Source organism: Trachymyrmex cornetzi, unplaced genomic scaffold (assembly GCF_001594075.2).
Source record: "Trachymyrmex cornetzi isolate Tcor2-1 unplaced genomic scaffold, Tcor1.1 scaffold358, whole genome shotgun sequence".
Lineage (NCBI taxonomy): Eukaryota > Metazoa > Arthropoda > Insecta > Hymenoptera > Formicidae > Trachymyrmex > Trachymyrmex cornetzi.
The window spans coordinates 626543-650267 of record NW_017298300.1 but is presented as its reverse complement, the minus strand read 5'-3'; the positions used below and the strand labels follow the sequence as shown (position 1 = coordinate 650267).

At 40.1% G+C, this 23725-nt stretch overlaps 1 protein-coding gene across 12 annotated transcripts in view; it reads right to left on the bottom strand.

The window, feature by feature from the left end:
* The window catches only part of LOC108763420 (uncharacterized), a 37610-nt gene extending 15405 nt beyond the window's left edge, over positions 1 to 22205 (bottom strand). For 8 of the 12 annotated variants that reach the window (XM_018511033.1, XM_018511035.1, XM_018511038.1 and 5 more), the window contains exons 1-3: positions 20807 to 20895; positions 3183 to 3505; positions 2043 to 2291 (exon numbers count right to left, since the gene is read on the bottom strand). In XM_018511033.1, the coding sequence (XP_018366535.1) occupies positions 2043 to 2291; positions 3183 to 3466 (533 nt within the window). In that variant the 5' untranslated portion in view covers positions 3467 to 3505; positions 20807 to 20895. Of the gene's footprint in view, positions 1 to 2042; positions 2292 to 3182; positions 3506 to 20806; positions 20903 to 22072 lie in introns of those variants that run through there. The other 4 variants (XM_018511042.1, XM_018511044.1, XM_018511034.1 and 1 more) reach the window with 3 other exon arrangements.
* Positions 22206 to 23725: the final 1520 nt, after the last annotated feature.

Below are 23725 nucleotides of genomic sequence, written 5' to 3'. Positions count from 1 at the left end.
CGAGTGCCAATCGATTAGTAATGACAAACCGATACCACGTCGGAAATTCCTCACAACTTGTTTCATTCATAAAGATATTAAAGTTTCTTTATTTAACTATGCGCACCTTTGGGATGATAGTTCCGCTTTAGAACAATAATTTAAATAATATTTATCAATTTTCATATTGTGTCATATTTTAATATTTTTTTTTATTAGAGTTTAAGCGAAATCCTTTTAAAGTAAGCCCTGCTCAACTCTAATGACTCAATATTTACTAGAAATGTGATTTTTTTTATACGTCGAAACATGTCTCACTGAACATTGAAAGGGTTAAAGTTTAACTCTTTGATAAGAAACTGATGCTCTACAAATCGCGAGATAGTCGCGGAATATTATTGCCGACGAAGACGTTCCGTCGCGAGAAACCACGCGCGTGGAAAAAAGAAAAAGAAAAGAGGGGAAAAATATTTGCCGAACGCAGATTACACTGTCGCGGGTATATTGACTCGTTTGCTATACATCGAATAGCCCGCGCGCGACACATTAACGGCAGGCGCGAGGAAGAGCGGTTGATATTTGACTGACATTTCCGCGGGAGTATATAGTCGGTATTAAGCTTGAAATTAACGGCCCGTTGAATATACATGGACATGACGCGCGCTGGAATCCTCGCTGCTCTGTGGAAACCTCTGTAGAAACTGTATCGGCTATCGAAACCGGGCGCTCGTGTCCGCTGTAGATACACAAAGACCGTACGTCAAATGGACTTTCATCGTGACGACGGACACGTTACATCGCGAGCAAACGCTCGAATTTAACGTCGCGATACGACACGTAACACACTTTTGCGTGTACACAAGTGTTCGCACACGTCGGCTTCCGCCGCCCATTATCGATTCCTCCGCACGATTTAACCGTTTAACTTGCTAATTCAAACGCCCCACAATTAACTTTAATTTCTATTTTAACTCGTTTCCTTTTTAAATATTGAAACCGTGACCCTTAGTGCACTTTTCATTACTATTCATGTTTCATTTTCGTCATCTAAATTTTTTAGGTACATTATATAGTACAATGTTATATAATATATTGTGTAGAGAGTTCATAATAACTATTATCTTAAATATCTTGGAATTTATTGAAGTCGAAAGGAAAATTTGTGTAATCAAAATTACACAGAAGGGGACTATCATGTTGCGATAATAATGTTTGACCAGGTGGAGGCGCTTTGAAGATTTCAAGGGCATCTTCGTTTTTTAAACAAAATTACATGATTTTTTTAAAAATAATATATGATATCTCTAAATATTTTGCTATAAAAAGTATTCAGATGAAGGTATGAAAAAATCAATAGTGTGTTTACAAGAGTTTTTATACCTTATTCTTGCACATTTTAACATGAAATATAAAATATCTCGTAAACTTGTATTAATGTTTTTAACAATCGTACCTCAACACTTTTATGCACTGAATGATGAGCCGAACTAATTGATATAAAGAAATTGTGCAATTTGCAATATGTAAACGTATCTTTGTGAAAATCAGCTGTTTTTGCCTTGAAATCTCCAAAGTGTCTCTGCCTGAAAAAAAATTATTACCGCCATATGTTGCCCCTTTCGTGCTATTTTCGTTACACTTTTTCTCTTTATAAATTCAAAGATATTTAATTATTAAGATAATAATTATTAAGACACCCTGTGTAGAGACTGAACAGAATACTAAATTAACTCAATTCTCTCATATTCCATTTAGCTAATTTTTTAAATTCCATTAACTATAATACAAATATACAGAAAAAGAAGGTATTTAGTACTCGCTAACAGTTCGTATTCTCATCTTTTGTTCTATTTTTAGAGGAAGATATTAGTCGTAAATATTTTATGATAATATTTTTCTATGTATTTCGAAGTGTGGCGACTAAAATAGCGGCAATTTGCTATATACGTATGGCAAATACGTAGCTAAAGTATAACGTTTCCGTTGGTAATAAATATTCCGGAACTGTCGGTATTTTTCGAGTTAATAACATTTCTGCAGAACGTTAAGTGATTCTTGATTACCTCGAATCCCGAAGCTTATAGCTGGGGCCTCCCTTGGCCGAGGTCAAAATGTACACAGGGCTTCCCTCGGGTCCGCTATCGTCTTGCTGCGATTGTCCCTGATGATCACTACCCGGCAGGCTACCGTATTGTGGCGCGTCCTCACTGCGTCCGGATGCCGAGGAGGAGCTCGACGAAAGCGGCTTCGTGGCGTGCGGCAGTTGGCTGAGTTGGCCCTCGACCGTGAAACCGGGCACCACGCTCGCCGTCCTACGGGACAGCGAACCTGATTTTTTTCTGCCATTCGCTCGTTTCCTATACCTACGAACGTAACTTGGCACTCTTAACAATCGGCAATCGGTGAAGGGAGTACGATTAAAAAAAAAAAAAAAGAAAAAGAAGAATCGTTCCCGGACCATCGCTTTATGGTGGGAATCGATAGCACACGTTTATTATTAATTGAGGAGTTCGATGGAATTTAAATGCGACTCGGACCTATTTCTCCAAAAATTTGAAATTACATTTAAAATTATATTAAATAGTTGATAGAAGAAATTTACTCTCGAAAGTGTGCGACGTATCTTCGCCCATAAATCTAATTATGTTTTACACTCCTTTCGCGATGTAGCTTTTCATCTTCATTCCGCACGCCTGCGCTCCATCTGGCTCCTCAATTACATAATTAACCATCCTATAATTTTGCATAAAACGTTAAGTGGAACAATTGCATAATAAAAATATGTGCAGAAATAAAATCTTTCATATCATTAATATTCTGCTCGTTACGAGCTCATTAAAAAGTGATACGGGTACTGTTAAAAGGTACAATTATTGTTAAATGTACTGTTAAAAACTACAATTGTATAATGTATATAACATTATACCGCGCGTATTTAACGCAGTTTATATAAATTTATATAAATTTTCTGCTCCGCTCTGCTACGTAAAATGAACCTTAATAAAATATCGACGCCAATTTCAGACATGTTCCGCATATATTGGACTGTTTACTGGTAACTGTAATATTAGATTGAACGTCATCAGCTTTTGTACGTTGCGGAGTTAGGTCGATTAATCCGATCCGATCCGATCCGATCGAGTAAGCCCGCTTCGCCTTCTCTCTTACCTCCCCCCTCAGTTGGGTAAATCGGTTTAACTCGCCTGTCGGAGGTGTCGCGCTCGAGGTCGATCATGTCGTCCGATATCGCGGAGGCGCTCGTCGACGTGTTCGTAGAGGCGATGGTGACAGCGGCTGCTGCGGCTGTTGCGGCGGTCGCGGCGGTGACGGTGGTGGTGATAGCGGCGGCCTCCGTCTGGCAGGGGCTGTCATGCGGCTGCTGGCTGCTCTGCGTGGAGGCCCCCGGGGCCGGGGGTGGACCGCCCCTAGGCCGGCATTTCGGAAAGAGTCGATTCAAGTCGGCGTTCTCCAAGATCAGGCTTGTCATCGCCACGGCGCATTCATGTCTCGCAGCTGGATGTCCATTCTGCGGGCATACAGAGGATTTCGCGGTATTAAATGCGGCGCGGCGTGGATGAGACGTCACGTCTCTTCCCGCATTTTAAGACGCCAAGAGGCGAGAGACATCTCTCCTTGTGTTCTTCAACGTCTCTCACGAATGTCTCTATCTACTTGCACATGTGTCATGTTAAGTGTCCAATGATATACCCGTTTTCCTTCTCGGAAAGATCGAAATGATATTTCTCTTGGAAAGAAAATATTCTAGAGACAATGATATTTGACGTATTTAATATGCTCTAAAAAATATTAATACAGCTTATACCAACTATTTTCATTGACATTCATCACAAAAATTATTAAAAATTCTCATTTCAATCTCGTGAAAATTTTACATAAGCACGACTTTTTCGATTTCCAGAAATAATAAAAGGCGTTTGTATTTTTTTTTAAATTATTATAAAATTATCGCGCTCGAGTTTTTTATGGAAATCTTCACACGAAATTCCGAGTGCGAAGTGTTATCTCCAAAAGAGTAAATCATATTTTTATTTCTGTAACTCTCACCATGTTGGTGTTTATATCAACAGGATTGGAGGATTACATGTATAAACACCGTAGGTACGTTGGTGTTAAATCTGTATCCATATTTTTTGGATTGTGATGATTCGCGCTGCTAGTTTTAAGTCCCCTGTAGAGAAAGATCACTTTTACAGTTATCTAAACGGGTCATCGTGAAAATGTGTGTACCACCGCAGTTTCGAGTAACTCTGTACACGAATGAAAAATCTCTTCCCTTTACTCTAACGGGGTCGTACTCGTACGAGAACGCGCCACTCAACCCGCGGCGCCTGCACTCGTGTGCGCGACACCGAAAGTGTTATACTTCATACAGAGCCGCGGTGTTCAAAGGGGGTTGGAGCACCGCGTGCGGAAGGGTTGGGTCAGTAGTGTATTCACGGGGTGAAACACACAGAGATTGTAATATATTCGAACGAGCAGTCGGTTGGCTTCTTGCGTGCCCAAAATTATCGGAGATTATCCAAAAGAGATTTTTGCGAGATACATCGTCATTTATCTCAAAATTAAATCGTTAAAATTTAAATTGAATTTCAATCATGCTAGATTTTTGGAAACATATGCTTCCGACAGCGAGTCTTAGCTGTTTTCACATTGATACAAACATTATTTTAATTATCTCCTGAAAACCTTGAAAACACATTTAATTATAAATTCTGGTAGACAAATTTAAATTTATAAAAAATACAATCTGAAATTTTCGACTTTCATTACGGCAAAAGTTTTTATACAATACGAAACGATATAAAAATCTGAACTGAAGTTCGACGACCTGGGATGCAAGGGGTAGAAATCTCACATTGCCGATGTAGAATTAAAATTATTACAAAGTTATGAGAATTTTACATACAAACGATTTTTCAGAAATAATAAAAAACACTTGTTTTAAAAAATCTATATATATATATATATATATATAAATCACTTACGAGCTTTAGAGAATTTTTGCATGAAATTTCGAGAGCAGAGGGTGAATCATCTCTAATTACACAACAATAATTACCTGTCGCAAGTTTCTTTCATTTCACAATAGGCTCCAGCGTACATATACTTCGCCGGGACAAGTACCGGAAGTTTCCTCTCTTTGCGGAGAAATTTGCGAGCAAACAGTTATTCCAAAACTCAAGTTATTACCTTGAGCAGCGCCCGTTATGCGCAGCCGACCAACCCTGCCGCGAACTTTCCGCGCCGAATTTATTGTTATGCGGTAACTCCGATGCGAGGGAAGTCTCGTCGGGTTCAACGTGCTTTACCCAAGATGAACTTTACGCTTTTAATTAACAACACTTTTCCCGCTCGGGACTTATGAAAATTCCGCGGTCGATGTCCCGGGTTCTCAATCGTGTTGATTCTGCTGGTGACGCTGTTACGTGGTTCAACCTAGAAATCCTACATGTAAGAGTCTGTTCCCCCTATATTGTACTATTTTTTATTGACTTGATGAAAAATGGCGACTGATAACTAATCACGTGATGATCAATTAGATGATAACTTGGCGCGTGAAAAAATGGAAAGCAAATACGTGTTATACAATTGTGCAAGTGTACGTGTACGGTATGTGTAGATTTTCTATCAAACTGGAACGTTGGCCATAGACTCTTATTTCTAGAGACTCTAGTTCAACCTACTTCGAAAAATATAGAAAAACGTAAAGTAACCGCGAATTTAGTTTGAGGGACAGATGGTAAATAGAAAAAGTAACTTACTGCGTCGGATGCAATTGCGTTTGTGAATAAATATTATATTTTCTGAGCCGGGAGATTAATTGTTGTACTTTTACTATACATATCTATCTATCGGAAATTGAACACTTGGAGAAAACTGAATCAAGTTCTGAGTTTAGAACGTGTCACAATAGGATGTTCCAATTTTTTTTTTTTTCGAGAACATATCCTGACTCGTCATACTGAAGGGAGGAGATACCGTACGCGTGCATGAGTCATCATACGCAGCGTTCAATTGGTGTGCGGTGTGAGTTGAGCATGAGTCAGCGCTGAATTGCGGAGCGACGTGAAGGAACGAGCGGACACCGTATTTTCGCTAATTTATATTATATACCCCGCGTTATATATCGGGTTCATTTACGGAAGCACGTAGCTGTGCGAGGAATGGCGCCGCGGCGCGTCGCGCCGCGCCGGACAGGCACGGAGCATTATTAGTTTCGCATAGCTGAACTCGATTTATCCTTTCGCGTCCGCCCGCCGCGCCGTCGCGCCGCGGCTTGGCATCCGACAGGTAACGTATTCCCGTCGGTCGTTTCACGTGGCATTTTCTAAACGAGAGACTGTGGATCCGTGTTCTGTTACATGTAACCAATTTCTCCCTTTCTCATTGGAGTATTTTCCCATTGAAAGCACGAGAGGCGGAAGGCGAAGAAAAAGTTTACGTAATAATACAAACAGTACCGCATGGCTGTTGAAGAAAGCACGATTTGTTCTATATAAGCGGCTGCATAACTTTTACGTAATACGATGTGTCATGCGCAAAAAAGGTACGCGTTAGAAAAGTAGAATTTGCCACGCGATATCTGTGGTGTCCTGCGTATTCTGTCTCATTTTTCGTAATTCGGTGGAAAGATTCGGCTGCTCCTCTCCGGACGCCAATGTGACACAGCCGGAATTACGGAAGCACGCGAGCAGCGCGGGTGTACGTTGGCCCAAATAGCGTATAATCCGTGCCATAGAATCTAGACCTTATGCACGTAGAACTTAAGAACGAACATTCTTCCGTTCCTCGACAGTGATAAAAGTACGCTTTCGCCTACTTGGCGCGGAAGCGGGATGAACGAACTTAACCGACGCGACGCCTCCAGCCTCTCCTAGCTCTATGTAACAATGGGACCTCCATGAATCTTCCATCATATATGACGGGACATGTGATCACCTGCTGGAATGGAGGAAGATTGCACCGGCGAAACTAATTTTACCCGAAGAGAAATGTCCGTAATTCTCGCTGTGTGTTCCAGCATGAAATACAGATGTCTGATCATCACCTCCCATTAGTATCATATTTAATCACGAATCCGCAAAGTCTGTTGTCTGTTATACCATAAAAGTTTATATCACTTTTTTTGTATATACATATATATATATTTTTTTTTATAATTTCTATAATATACAAGTTGAAACTGTTTTTTGAAGAATCATAAAATTGGTATTAGTCTAATAAAGTAAAACTATGTGGTCGAGTACTCTCACAAATTTATAGACCGATAGCTGTCGTAATAAAGATCGAAAACGGCGGCGAAGCGTACGGCTTTCCCTGAAAATATAGGAGTACGCTCTATAAACGGTTTCATTCCACCATTTTCAACGTAGTCTACCAGCCATTAATCTACGATCTACAGTTTAACGCAGGTTCAGAAACGACTAGAGAGGGGAGACAATGGCATATGTATAGACCGGCTGTCCCAGTAACTCTTCGTCGTGCGATTTCCAGTGAAACTACAGCAGCTACTATCGACTCGCTCTTGTTTTCGAACTCTATCACAGGCGCCTCCTATTGGACACAAACAAATTTCTTGTAGCTCTTAAAGAGCTTAAAGGGGTCTGCTCGGAACAGCAAAATGGGAATTTCTCCACGGAAACGGCTCTGAGATAAAAAGTATGAAATATATCACTCTCGCGAGTCCTACATATAAAACTAAGGATACCTATTTAGAAAAAAAATGGTTAAAATTATGATTGATCGAATCTTTTTTGAGCTGCGGGTGGTTCTTATATACGGTCCGAAAAGTTTAATGTAACTAAACCTGATATCGAAACTCTAACTAGACATATATTTCAAAAGTATAAAAGTATATATATATAACAGACGTTTAATTTTCATTAATGTCAAGCAGACTTTAACAGAGTGTTAAGCTAGTTTGACGGCCAAGATATCTAATATTAAATGATAAATCGTGAAAAAGAAGGCGTCCGGTCAAAGAATACACTTTAAGCCAATTATTTACTTCAAAGGTTACTGCAAAATACTGCTACTCGATAAAAGAAAATTAATGGCTTCCATGGAACAATGGACACGCAAGAAGTCTGATTGAAAGTCTCAAAAGGAAAGGCGTATTTTTCTATGGACTTTTCAGAGATCTCCGCTACTTTTTCAAGCCAGTCCAGTCTCCTGGGGCTCACCAGCAGGAGCTTCAAGAGGACAACGAAGCAACGTGAAACGCTTAGCTCCGTTAATAATCCCGCCTTCATTGTGTCAGGGTGAGAGAAGCGGTCGACTTAGCCAACGTGCGGGATACCAGCCACAGTGAGCCACACGAACGGCCGCAGGTAGGACGCGGGTTTTACACGGGGTCTTCGTGACAGAGTTAAAATTATTTTCGCCCAGGCTGGTTGGTCGGTTAGTCGGCTGGCACAGCAGCTACTACAGGGTGAAACCGGTGTTGGGCTCGTTGGCGTGGGACACTCATGCTGCGAACGGGCGGTATATCGCGCGTAACCGTGTAAGAGAGCGAGAGGGCAGGGTGGGTGGGCGCACAGAGGGTGGTCGAACACGGGGATACGAGGGAAACGAGAGGGTGGCGAGGGTAAAGAGGCGAAAGAGAGAAAGAGAGAAAGAGAGAAAGAGTAAGAGGAAGGTAGGGAAGGAGAAAACGAGAGAGTGGCGAGGGTGGGAACGAGAGGGTCTGGTCTGTGCTTCGCTGAGCGTGGAATCAATAGGGGGTCACTGGCACCAACAGATACAATCGGCACATTTTGAATCCCGCCGCGCCGCGCCGCGACGCTCGACACGCGTCGTCATATCGCGTTTTCTTCCTGCTTTCTCAGAGGGACAAAAATGTTTTTCAAACGACCTGAACAATATTCTCTGGTAGTTTTTTTTTTCTTTTTGTTAACGCGCGACAATGGTATATGCAGAGAAGCGCCTGTCCAAACTACCGTGCCATCCCGACGATCGATTATCACAGACTCGTGCAAACTGCAAATTCGTCTGCGTTTTCCGCGCGTATCCCTCGAGTACTCACGAGTACTTGGTGCTACGGGCGAAGTTCGTTCCGACCCTGTGTAACGACTACTGTCGAACAGGGAGAAACGCCAACCCTCTTAGATGGTGGCGACCCGATGGCCACTGCGTCTTGTTTCACAGAGCCGCAAGGGCTTTTGATATTAGACTTGATAACGAAGAATATATATTATAAATTGATGTTTCCGATCGTAACCGATAAACAGCAATTTTGTACTTCGATTCGATTTAAAACTCGTCAGCAGCGAGCTCATAAATAACCTGGTATATTAGAAACTTACGGTGTTGTTGATAAGGTATTAATTCTCTGGTCACGATCCGACGTTACATCACAACTTTTGTAATCTCGTTAAGTTGATAATTTTGTAAAATCGATTTTTCGATCGGCGAATTTGTAGCCGCTTGTTATCCCCGATTCTGTCGCAATATCGTCACAGTATACATAGAAACGAACTCGCGCGCGAGGCATTTTAAAATATTGATGCTTATTAAAAGCATCGGCCACTTTCAAGATGGAAAGTATTGCTATACGTTCCAAGACATCGACGAAATACTGAAATTTCTTAGGTGTATCGATACGTACATGGATCGCACGGGAACGATGCAAACACTTAAGTGTTTGGGCTCGAGCCAATGTACAACGTGCTAAAATTTATGTAGCATCGCTTCAATCGCGAAGGACTCCCACCCGCGCGGTTGTCTGCGAAATGCGTTGCAATTACGGACAATCACATTAGCCTTGTTTTCGGTTTTATCGTGTATCGTGAATTATGATCACGGTATGTGTGTATGTACAATGTAAAATTTTTATGAAGCTAGCATCGTTAAGTCGATCGTTAAGCTCGTCTGTATTGTCTGTCGTGCATGCATCCTACCGTCCATCTTACAGATACTTTGCCAAACTCGGAGATCGATTTGCTTCGGCCAAGTTAGTCGTCGTCGTCGTCCAAGTATTTTAATTCTTCGAATGAGACTCATTGGCAATCTCAAATTAACATTTAAATATCAATTCCCCAAGCAACATTTCCTAATATAAATTTTGATGTGTTTTATATATGTAATGAGGTAATGAGGTAACACATTAATTTATTGCTCTTGGCAAGAGTAATGGTTGTACAAGTATCAAACGATAATTAATCGAATATGACTGACACTTTTTGACCTAATAAATTAGGCTGTATCAATACCAGTTATCCGACGATCACAATTAACTTGTCAAACGCATTCATTTCTATTTACCTGTTTTTTCTTTTTTTTATATGATAATAACGTATATTCTGCTTCTTTAAAAAAGCTGGATAACGGATAAATTTAGGATAACGAGAGATTGAATATCATTCCTCTTTTGAGAAAAACTAAAATTTTCCATTAGAGAAACAGGATTTCGAACACACGTCGCGGTCTTTTTGCGAAAACTAGAATACCGCGTTAAACTCTTTTTATTCTCCGCGATAGCGATCCGAATATATCGTTCCCTTTTTACAAAAGCCGAATACGTATGTACAACGTCGACAAGTAAATTTATTAGTAGACGATGTGTAGAGCGAGATGTACGGTGCATCCGTACATCTAGCTTTACCCTTTATCACGCGATATCTATACCTATCTCGATTCTCCGTATCTCGCGATCCCGTAAAAAGCCGCGACTAGCACTTCAAGATTTCAGCAAATCCAATGAATTTCAAATAATCCCGCTTCTCATGGCCACTTAAGATTATTGACATTCGCCACGACGACGTCTGAAATGCCCGACGCGTTTCCATAATCCGATTCAATTAAAAAGAGAACGCCTTCGAGAGGAGGAGGAGGAGGAGGAGGAGGAGGGGAGAATAAAAGAATCGGATCAATTTCACAATCGCGCGAGGCGAATGGCCCATAATTTTATGCTCGTTATCCCGCCAGGGGAAAACTTTGATTCGTCAAAGGAAAAGTTTGCAAGAAAAAGAAAAAGGATCATAATTAGTCAACTCGATAATCAACGTAGACTTGGATGGTTTTATTAGTGTTAATTCAATGACGTACTGATCGTTGACAAGTGGAATTTAATAATCATTTGTACCTCTCGCTCAACTCTCCCCTTTCTCGCTACGACGAACTTCACAGCTGTATCTTTAAACGAATTAAAACATTAAATGTAGTATATGAATAAAAGATGAATTATTATGAAATTATCGAATATCTCTTCAGTCACAGATTACATGAGAACGCGCAAAGTTGATTCAGAGAAAGCTCCTCTAATTATAAATTTCAGTTTTAATCCTTTTTAGGATTAATTCTCAGAAAGCCTAATTTGTTATTAATGTATTAAACATTACGCGTAAAGTAAATTTTTGTTAAAATATAATCTAATTAAGAACCTAATTTAGTGGGATACGTATAATTTCATCAACCGTATATTGGCGCCGTCATGAAGCAACGGGCCTCTTCCGTCCCTGTGGCAACGCTACAATTGCGTCATTGAATCAACTTATGGGATTTTATCAAGTCTCATGGAGTATCAGGCCTCCAGTAATAATGCTACGGATCTAATGACTTTAATTTAAAAGATCGTGCTCCTGCCCGACGTATATTGTCGGATCGCGACGAGTTATGGCATGCTTCATACGCGGCACGTCTCACCGTGAGATATCACCAACGGTCGGGCACAAATTAAAGGGGTAAATAATAATAAAGGGAGAAGAGAGAGAGAGAGAGAGAGAGAGAGAGAGGAGGTACAAAAAAGAGAAAAATAATAAGAATTTTTATATCCTATTAATTCTTTCATTTCCTACGTTATATTCGAAACGTCACTCTAGTGATGCAATTTTCAATTATCTTACACGTACATGACAAATATACGAAGAAAACTTTACAGATTATTTGCGTATTTTATGTTGATATTTAATTTTTATTAAACTGTACGGATATATTCGGTAATCTAATTTTTAAAAAATATGATAAGGCATATTTTTCTTACTCGATTTACTCCATTTTGTCGTGAAATATTTAGAAACTCTTGAAAAATAAAACAACTTTGTAGGAGCGCATTTTTATTTTTCACAGAGAACGTACTTCGCTAAGTGTTTAATATTCCTGAGAACACATATTTTCCCTGCTCTTCATTAATTAATAATGCTACTTTTTAATGCAAACTACTGGAGTGCCAGATCTCTGTTTTACCTTAAAAATTACATATATATTGAGAAACGTTGTATACATTGAATATGACACGAATACATAGGTATACCATTGCAGATAGAGAGAAAGAGAGAGAGAGAGAAGAAGAAGAAGAAGAAGAAAAAGGGTCATGTACCAGGTATACAATAAAAAAATCCTTCCGTGAAAGTTATATATAGCTCTAGGTTGGAAGATGCTACTATGTTATTGAAGCAAGAAAGTATTTGAGAAAATAACTGGTCGTATTTTCTACATAAGATCGCTGAGCGCCAAAAAAAATATCAAGATATCAAATAAAACGTCACAATTATTAATCAATATATATAGTAAAATATGTAATAATAACAAATATAAAACTAATAAAATTAATGTGAATATCTTATCAGAATGATTCATCACGTCATCTTCGATGACTCTGATATTGTGGCTTGACATATGTATAAAAAAAAATATCTTACGTTTTGTCCGATTTGTATAAAATTAAACGTGTATTTAGTTTTGAGTTTTGAGAATAACTCGTTCCACTTATGATCAATATGTAATTTGACGTACCATTAATCAGATCTGTTTTAGCAATACGTTCATTACAATAAATTCGATAGAATTCTAATGAGCATGTTGATAAAATAGATCTGATTAATGGCTCGTCAAATCACGCATTGATCACAAGAGAGTGGAACAAATTATTGTTAAAACTGAAAACTATAAACACAGGTATATAATTTTATAAAAATCTGATAAAATGCGAGATCTTTCTTTTATATTGTACATCGATAATCACAGATAGTCATTGAAGATTATGATTAATACATCGTCATTCTGAAAAGATATTAAGATTATTTTTTTCCCCACAGATGCGAATATATCTCGATTTAGAAATTTACCTCGTTTATTGATCTTGCCATTTGAAACAACAACGTCGAGCGGAAATCGCGGAAAGAGCTCTTCGGATATAAAACTAAAGCCAACCTGATATACTTCACCCACTTATAATCTTGTAATAACGTGTAGCACAGTGTGGGAGTTAATATTACCTCTTCTTACGTTATTCGCTTGTCATTCAGCTCGCCGCCATCGTCGACGGTCAACAGATCGATAGAACCGGCGGTCCCTTTGGAAAAACGAAATTCAAACGATGTAGATGTCGGTTACTCGTCAATGTTACACGCCAGGATGCGCGATCGATCGATTCGGAATCTCAATGGACGGATAAACGCTTCCTATTTTTAGCAACCGAATGTCGCACTGGATTTCAGGTCGAGCTCACACCGATATACCTTACCAAATGAACTTCTCGCCACCTAATTGTCGCGAATACGGTGATATGGCGACTCTCATTGCAGCTCGTATTGCTCTCTCCCGCCTTCGTTTCTCCCTCGTTACGAGAATATAACGATTTGAAACTAGACTCCTTATCCGGAAATATGAGAGGATTTCTTACCGTTCCAAGTGACATTTCTTAGCCTTCGGATATGATAAATTAGTCTTAACAATCGATATCTCGATAATTATTTTCTACATCTATCATAGGTATACCAATATTTAGTGAATTTAGTCTACTCTTGTAATTGCGTACTGTATTTCACTTCATTAGCGGAATTTACATTCTAATATTTCACGTTAGAATTAGATAATTAGATTTTGATAAAGACCTTGCACTAAATCCGAATACGGGAAAGACGGCTCATTGAATCACTCCACTACAATCAATTCTATTCTATCCAATTACACAAATGTCGCATTTGTAAATTCTGCATTGGCGCAGTTCAATCGCCCAATTGTCAAACGCAACAAAATTCTCTCCTCGTTACGATACATCATTAACTAGCTCTCAAAATTTTGCTATCCCCTTTGACATCTCGTTCCGCGTATATATATATATATATACATAGGCTCACGTGTCAATATGTCTCCGGCCATATCGAACGTCGATACCAGGCTGATGATTCACATCTACGAATTGCAGGGAGAAGACGACAAGACATCCCCCTATGGTCCTATTCTCATTCCGCATTTACGCTCTGGCAAGCGGAAATACCTCGAGTATAGAAATAAAAGACTAAAGGATTTTAATCATTTAGCCATTCGCCGTCAACCGTTCTTTATATTTAGATAATACAGTTCGGGAAAAACGGACAAGATACAATGGTACAGCTAAAATTCTTGGGCTTCGTTCACTGTTTAGCGATAAATTATACACTATTTGCCGAGTGCGAACGTGGCATAACACAGCGCACGAGACTGCTATGCCAGAGATCCCGGGTGGGTTCAATCCCTGGCAGAATCGAAAAATTTTTCGGACGCTCGTAGCTCCTCTCGGTAGACAATGGCAAACTACCACCGAGAGTGTCCTTGCTATGACACTTCTCATCTATTTAACACAAAAATCGTCGTTCAGAATCGACATTAAACTGTCCCTTACGACTATGTACAATCAACGTGTACACCAGGTCAAACCTGACTCAAAAAGAGAAGATATATATTGGATTCTCACAGCTATGGCTATTATAAAGATAATGAAGCATATTCATCTATTATTTCATAATAGGCATGGCTGTTATATTCAATATATATCTTTTCTTTTTGAGTATAATAATAATTTTATTTATTCTTCCAGTCAACATGAAAAGAAAAAGACGAAAGATGAACTGTGCAAGAAGTTCAGCTGAAAAGAATAAAATTTTGCATTAATGACGCAAAATTTAAATATAAAATTTCAGCTGGATATATTACCGGATATTAATGATATCCGGCTATCCGACCAGATAGTAAAAAAGTATCGGATACCGGATATTTTTCGGATATCCGGTGCATCCCTACTATTTATTACAGTGCAATTCTCGACGAGAATTTTCAATTGAGAATCGAAATTTACTGAAATTATACATTTGTTTTGTATAGTAATTCTCTACGGCTTTGCTCGCATCTCGTGATCTGTACGTATATAGTAAAAAACACGCTGACGGCGATTATTTATGTCCGAGCGGAACGGGGAAGCATGCAAATAAACTCGTTGAAACAAAGGGTAAGGTATTAACGACGCGATTAATTCCGTCGAGAGTATTTTTCCGCGGTATTGTGATTTCCGCGTTTAAGCTCTCGGAACGGCACCGGATTCAAGCGTTGGGTAAGGTAGAGAAATATAATATACGTCATAACGGTTCCGTAATTTAAATAAATTACACAAATATTGAGAACTTACAACGTCCTAAATAAAACGAAGTATAAATATAAAAAGAAAATATCGTAATTTCATGTATGTTTTTACAAAACGTATGTATATATATATATATATATACCTGCATCTGAATAAAAACCAATATTTTTAAATTCACATTAACCTTTTAACATTTGTAGATTTTTGTTTTAAGGTGCACAAATTTTTGCAAAAAAAGCCCGACTCGAAAATGATACCGTATATTAAATTTCTTTTTCCGCGTGTGCCTCATTAATTTCTTTTATTTTATATTCTCTTCATATTACGAGTTTGAGATTAACGAAAGCTCACGGATTAAACATCCTCACGGTCGTTATTACGCGCGTGCACGTCGTAACGCATTGTTAGTCCGTCGCATCTTGGTGGCGTTATTGACAATGCCCGATGCACATGCAGTATCCGCTTTAGTGGCGCGCTTTAGATGCGAGCGTTGCTACAACGCATCATCCCCAACGGCCCTGTCCTACCATCGTCGCGTATTTTTAGCGGTAACGTACAAAGTGAAGCCCGATCTCTCCCTTTCTCTCTGTTTTTTAGCGTGCGACACGCTTCTAACGATGTACCCCCTTCTCCCCGCGAAGAAATGCAAAACCGATGTAAACTAGATGCAGAGAGTCCCCAGCTATACTTGCCCGCTATTTCGAACCAGGTCGGGGTCAAACCTGGAATACTAGATTTTTACGATAGCTCGTCCTTTCCCTCCCCTCCCCGCCCGCCCTTGTCCAGAGAAATACACACATTCACATTTATACATTTCAAATACATGATATCATCGGACGAAATTGTGTTGTTTATATTTTATATCTGCAAAACTTTTATTTATCTATGCAAGGATTTCCATCTGCCGGACACAAAAATAGTCTTTACAATGAAGGCTGTCACACTTTCCAAATGAGAAACTATTATAATCGTAAACTCTAAATTTCTTGGAGTGAAATCTCACTTTAAAAGAATTAAAATACTGCTACTATTGAAAACGAATGAAAATTGTACTCTTGAATGGCAGATTTTCATTCCTTTTTTTGGAGTGAGATTTCACCCTTTTGGGGTGAGATTCACTCCAAAATTGGCAAAATAGGAGTAAGATTTTTTTCATTTGGAGTGAATCGATCATTCCAAAAAAAAAAGAGTAAAATTCTGCTTCAAATTCTTATTCAAGAGTGCAAATTTTGAAAAATTTAGAGAGTAAAATAGCATCATATCCTATACATGTAATATACGATATAATGATTTAAATTTTGTTCTTTTTTAAATATTGATAAAAAAATTATAGACGTAACTATAGCAAGATCGCCCCTACTGGTATTCGAGTAAATGCAATAGACAACAACTTTTCGCAAAACTGTTATAAGATAAACGACTATTATGCGATAAAAGGAGCAAACTGTCACATTTCCATTAAGAACCTACATACTGCCATTTTATGTCTGACAGGTCTTTACCTGGTAAGTAAAGAATTAATGGAAAGAATTCATGGGCGGTAGAGCCCGATGGAGAGAAAGAACATGGGCGACAGGGAGCGAGCTCACGAGGTGACCATTTGTTTCACTCGATTCTAAAATACGGATTGGCCCCCGTGAAGATAAAAGAACTCGCTCCCAGAGAAGCGCCGTTAAAATCGAGCCCTTTTTCGTGCGAGCGTTAAGATCGACGAGATTAGAAACGTACGACTCGTCTGAGAGAGGTGAACGACATCGTAACGATATAGCGACGTACATTTGCTCGAAAATTCACGATGGGACGTCTGATATTCTACGAGCACCTGTCGGCAACACGCCACAAAAAACAGGTACGCCAAACGGAATCGACAGGAAGTCACTCCGATGGATCGCGTACATCGAATATTTCACATATCACAGGGCGATCGGTTGTGAAACCGTGCTTGAATTTTCTTCTTATCCTCTTTTACATCGGATTCACAAAAGAACGTTTCCGAAATTTCTTTTATGTCGAATCGATATATTTCGCTCGCGTCCCATTCTAATATTATACCGATTATAGTCATTACACCTCGTTACGTCAATTGTAAAATTACATTCTCCATATATTATAGAGTTTTTAATGAAATTGAATCCTTGAAAAAAATCGGACTTTCCCATCGCTATTGTTAACTGAATCACGCGTCAGAATTTTGTTCTCTGACAGTGATTCTCGTTAATCTCACTGACGGACTCTGTTCTCTGATTGAAATTCTCCGGTGAATGCAACATTTGCGAATTTTATTCTCTAAAAATGTTCTCTCTCTCTCTCTCTCTCCCCACACACACATATATATATATGTTTTATTTTTATACATATACAGTTAAATCTTAATATATAAAACTAGTCAAACAATCGAAAATACAACACAGTAGTTAAGCAATCATCAGAGGTGGGTCTACGCTGTTACTAAAGCTAACGAAATTTAATGTTATAAAGTCACGATATTCAAGAACTCCAAATTTACTTGCTAATTATTATAATTTTGAGTTGGGGAGCCATAGCAAATCTGCAAATATATTTTAATCTGAAAGACTCACAAAGTATAGAAAATAATATCCATGAATATCGAAGAGAATCTCATATTCATAAGTGGGCTGTGGGCAGAAAAAGCTTTTCCGATAATACAGAAATCTTTTGTTTTCGTTATAACATTAAACTTCAGATCCTCACCTACTTTCTCTCTGATCCACCTTCTTTATGTTAAACAAGATTGTGCACAGAGGATTAATCAAACTTGATTGTACATCCTGAAGATGTCTTGTCTCTCAAGATTGGACGGTCAATGTACAGCATTACGCGCAGATGCACTATACGTGGTGTCGTGAATACTTTGGAACAGTGTGCGTTCGAAAGAGAGGGAAAGAAAGAGGGGGTAGAGGGATGAAGAAGGGAGAGTTATAGCGTTCTCTCGATTGAAGCAATCTGGACCACTCCGGCAACAATTTTTACGAGCTCGCGTTCAATTAACCACGCACGTGACATACGCAACAAGAGAATGCTAAATATTTATATTTCGACTCGATATTTTACATTTTTTTTTTTTTTTTTTTTTTTTACGTACGGTTGTAATCAAACCCAGATTCGGACATTTTCGTTGGGATACGTATAATATCCCAACGAAAAAAGCCGACGTTATTTGTCATCACTTTGACGTCAAAATGACGATAAATAACGTCAGCTTGTTTGTTGGGAGATACGAAAAAATAGAATAAAATTTATTGTCTGAAAAATGCAAAAAATCGAATTATTGAAATTGAGTTTTTCATTTTACAACGAATAATCGAACATACCTACCCCGCGATTTAGATCGGTAAGAAAATATATCAAATTACAAGTGATATTTCTAATCTTATTATTGTGTAAGTGGTTCACTCTTAATTGTGTAACCAGCTGCTCCCGTTAATTAAACCCGACCTTCCATCTCGACGTCCCATCGTTCCCGGACAGATCCGGATCGTTTCGGGATAGAGATCGCCGGCAGGAGAGACGTAAAATGAGACAGGGTGAAAAATTGCTACATACCTAAATCTTCAAACTCTTCCCGGCTCTCCGATCGCAGACGCGAAGTCGCGGCGGACGATTCATTCGTCGTCGCTCAAGTATCTATAGCTAGGAACAATCGCATCGCGGGGGCTATTGCAGAACGCTCGTCAACCTGAGAGACCTACGTGAGAAACGACACAGAAAACCCGTGTAAATCCCCTGTATATTGTGTGTGTATATGCGTGCGCGCGTGCGACTGTACGCTCGGCTCAGCTCGGCTCGCCGCCGCGCCGCGCCGCGGAATCGGGAACGGAAAATCGATCGACTCGCTGTATGTGCGTGTGCATTTGCGTGCGTATGTACAGTTTACTTGTATGCATGTGCGTACGTATTTGCATTCGCACCGAGCGTCCAATACGCGGCACCGTGCTCAGTGGTAAGACTTTGTATTGTCTATGATGCTAGAAATCGTTCCGAGATCTCCGGGTGGAGAAAGAATTGACCAATCACCCTGGTCACATGTAATTTGTTAATTTTTTCTTCGTCTGAAATCTCGGAACGATTTTTACACTGAGAACAAATGTACTAAAATTTAATAAATATTTGTTTGTGAATAGTAAGTACTATAACTTAACATTTACTTACTAAATAAATACTATACATTTGCTAAAGAAAAGAATGATAGTTAAATGAAAGTAATTCTTGTAAATACCAAATAATATATATATTTAAATCTAATAAATATTCAGTACAAACAAATATATATTAAAATTTAGTACATTTTTTTTCTCAATGCAACATTGTAAACATAAAATTGCAGGAAGGCAAGTCAGATAGCGAGCGATTCGCCTATTTCGCGTTTGCGAAAAAGTATCGAGAGATTAGATAAATTGATTGAAATACATTGCCTGCAATTCGCTTCTCTATTAATATCGCGTATACATTGAGCGTAACATTGAGTTCGCACGAAACGGGGGAAGGCGAGTCGAGGAAATTAAGAGAGAAGATCAGAAAGCGATAAAAGTAGAAGCGAGCAAAGTAAGCGTTACTTGGCTCGACTAGTTTCTCCCTCAATTTGGCGTACATTCATCATAACCAGTGAGAAAGCAAGCCGAACGCGAGGAAAGCTAATGACGCATAGTCGAAAAACGTAAGCGATAAGCGAAGTAGCTGACCACGGTCGAAAACGTAAGACAATGGCGTAAGCAGCAGCAAAACAAAAAATGTTGATTTGCTTACTACTTTGCGTTTTTATCGCTTACGTTTCTCCATATGCTACTAGCATGCATACTTTACTTATCTCACGGATCTCGCGTGATAAGGAATAACAGAAAAGATAAACCGTTTGCTTGAATATTGCTTCTATTCGTGAACATCTGCAGAAAGTCGTAGCGCATTGGATTAAAAAAAAATCAACCAACGTGGAGACGGAAGCGAGCTTCTCACTCGGTCCTTGAATTAACTCCCTTTGAATAAGGTAAACAGGTATCTCGCTCTCTCTATCTAAATTTGCTTGCTTGTTGACTTTGCTTAAGGAAATGCTCCATGTTAAACTGAGAATGCGCGAAGCTGGAGATAGACAGTCAAATAGCGAGATATCTTATTATTACATTTTCTCAAGAAAAACAAGCAATTCGCGTTTTTCTTAACTTAATTCTAGCGTTCCTTTTCCGTAACGATCTTACGCGAGGCTAGCTAGAGACCCTTTTACGGAAACCAAGATGACAAACCTTTGATTAGCTCGTCAATTTTTGTCAACTTTAATAAGTAAGAACAAGTAAAAAAGATACAGATTAAAAATTAAGATAGCACGTATAAAAAGAGATATTATATACACCCTTTTTTTTATTCTTAATAAAATTGCTTCTAGTCAGACTCTATTATAGGATCTCTAGGCGAGGTCAAGGAGCAGGTACGTAACTAATCAGCAAATCATTCGCTTACCTCTGCTCTTATCTCTTGTCAAGCTAAAACGAATAATCTGCCATCTGATTCGCCTCGTTGCCAACCCCGCATAAATTCGGCATTGTGGCGGACGCGTGTTCAAACAAAGTCACGTTTCGAGCTTAATTATCGGACGGAGGAGATGACAGATCCAAGTGACGTCGAAGGAATTGAACGAGAAACTATTTTTGGAAAAACGTAGACGAGAGAGGGAACAGGATAGTTGCGATGTTAAATTAAAATCAGGCGTATTAAGAACATTAGGATCTCTTCGGGAAGGAGGGACACGTCCAAGTGTTCAGTGAAGATCGAGAAGCGATCGCGAGAGAATCCCGTAAATATTCAATGAAACTCCGTTCCTCGCGATCGCGTCTTCGTTCTCCTCCGATGCACCCAACGTGGGGGATCCAGCGACGCGTAAGTACACGCACGGCCTCGCCAAACGTTGGACCGCGTTGGGAAATAGAGGGCCCGAGCGTCGTCGACGTCGTCGCCGTCGTCCGGACACGCGTCTACTACCGGAGCAAGCGGGAGTCGTCAGTCGGGATGGACAGACGGCGGCGATGACGCGCGCCGCGCCGCCGACGACGATCAATCGCGCGCGGGAGGCAGACCCGACGGACGCGGCCGAGCGTCGACGAGGAGGTGACGGCCCACGTTTCCACCGCGGGTGACCGAGCTATCGCGCGCTCTCTCTCTCTCTCTCTCTCTCGGTAGGTCTAAGCAAACCTCGAGGAGTCTCCGTTCGCCCCCGTGTGGGCGAATCACAACGCGCGCCTTCGCCCCCGTCGTCGCCGATATTACGTCGCCGATATCGGCCTCACGGTCGTTCGGTCGAGGGGGAGACGCCTGAAGGGAGAGAATAACTTGGCAACATCCTCGCGCAGGAGGTCCAAGACGATGACGCGACGCGAGTAGAGAGTACTCGGGCTCGCGCGAATACCGAGCCGTGGTTAGCCGTGGTTAGCCGTGGTATCGGGGCGGCAGACGGACGGGACGGATCGATTCGTCGAATCGCGTGCGCCTCGTCTCGGTCGTCTCGGCATCGCTTCCCCTCGCGAGAAGCCAAGATCCTTGCGAGGAAATCTTAGGTGCCTCCGCGTTTCCACTTTCTCTCTACGCCACAACTCCGATTAGCCCACCTCCGTTCTTCCCGTTTACTTCACACATCTCACGCTCGAAATGGAGAAAGCGCGTGAGAAAGACAGCCGCTCTCGCGACCGTCGACGTCGCCACCGCCACCATCACCACTCGGATGATAATTACCTTTTTGTCGCGTCGCGTTCAAGGCATACACTGGTCACTGTATTTAAGGCACGGTGCACTACTGCTGTCCCAATCCTCGGGGCCCGCTAAACTAGCCGCGATAATCCGGAAGCCGCGAGCGCGAGTCACACGGGATGTACCGAGGGTGGCCGGGCACTGAACGGCCAGATGGCGCTCCCGTCCGCGCGCCACCCCTATCCCTATCATCGAAACCACCACCGACTTCCTCTCAGCCCTCCATCCCTCAGCCCCTTCGCCCTGGGATTTCCTCGCCATCGCGTTTCTTGGGAGAGGAGGGGTGCTCGACATCGTTCCCGATTCTGTCCCATGGGCGCCGACAGAAATTTTCGTCGGATAAATCACGTGCGCAATTTTTTCAGAGATATACCACTACTATATACCACTTACTAAGGCTTGCTAAGACTCGAGGCTTCTCTTTGCTGTTGCGCCCGTTCAAAAAAGTTTTGTGGAAAAATTCGCGTTTAATATAAAATGCCAATAACCGGTATTTATCGAGTGAAGAATAATGACTTCGAGGTCTCGTGTTGTTGACCTCGCGCTATTTAAATTCGCGCTGTGCAATTTCGTCGCATCGAAATGTGTCAGCATAGTTGACGTAAATTTAAAACGATTGAAAATAAAAAAGAGAGCTTTACGTTAAAACGACGTTAAAGCGTATTATTGCTCAGCAAATGTCAGAAGCGGATTTTACGCGGTGCGAAACGGTGTTTATCTGCTTTTTAGTAGATTGCAGGATAGGAGTAACGTGATCTAAAGTTTACGCGAATCTAAAGTTAAACTCTTATCGACATTTCTATTTATAGTATTTTGCATTTCGTTATCCTTTTAGATTTGCGGAGTCGTTTGGAGGAATATCATTTAATAAATCAATAGATGTAAGAGTAAGCTATTACTTATGAAATATAGTGCTGCGATTTCTATCGCTGTATCTAGAGAATGGCGTGAAAGGCACGCGCCATCACATTTGTACCACACACGGCCAGTCGAGCGCAACTGCAGATTATTTTTCGAGCTTTCTTCCGTGTACTTTTATACACACGTTATTGATTACCCAGAATATTTTCTGCGATGCAGTGATATGCAAAACATCTTTTCGCGAGACTAATAACCTTTACCTATCGAGAAAAGCAAGAGACATGAACAAATACCTTACAGTTTATATATTTATATATGCTGTAGAGTGTCTAACGGAAATAAAAATCAGAGCGTAAGTCGAATGTAAAGGAAGAGTGACAGAAGCGTAAACGAAGCTTACAAGAGGCAAAAATTGAGACAATGAAACGTAAAAGAGGCGTTTATGTTTCTTTTATGTTTCGTTGTCTCAATTTTTGCCTCCTAAAAGCTTCGTCTACATTTCTGTCACTCTCCCCTTACATTCGACTTACACTCCAATTATTATTTTTGCCAAGGCAAACTTTGTCTTGTAGATATTTGTATTTCTTATATCCTCCCCCAGATAGAACACAAAATCATAAGATAAAATGCAAGTCATTTTAGGAAAAATCATAATGTAATTCGATACATTTTTAACTTTATGATGACTTTATGATGAATTCTAGACATGATAATAAAAGTATCGAGTGACATCATTATAACTTTTCCTATAATGACTTCTTATTTGATGTCATTTTA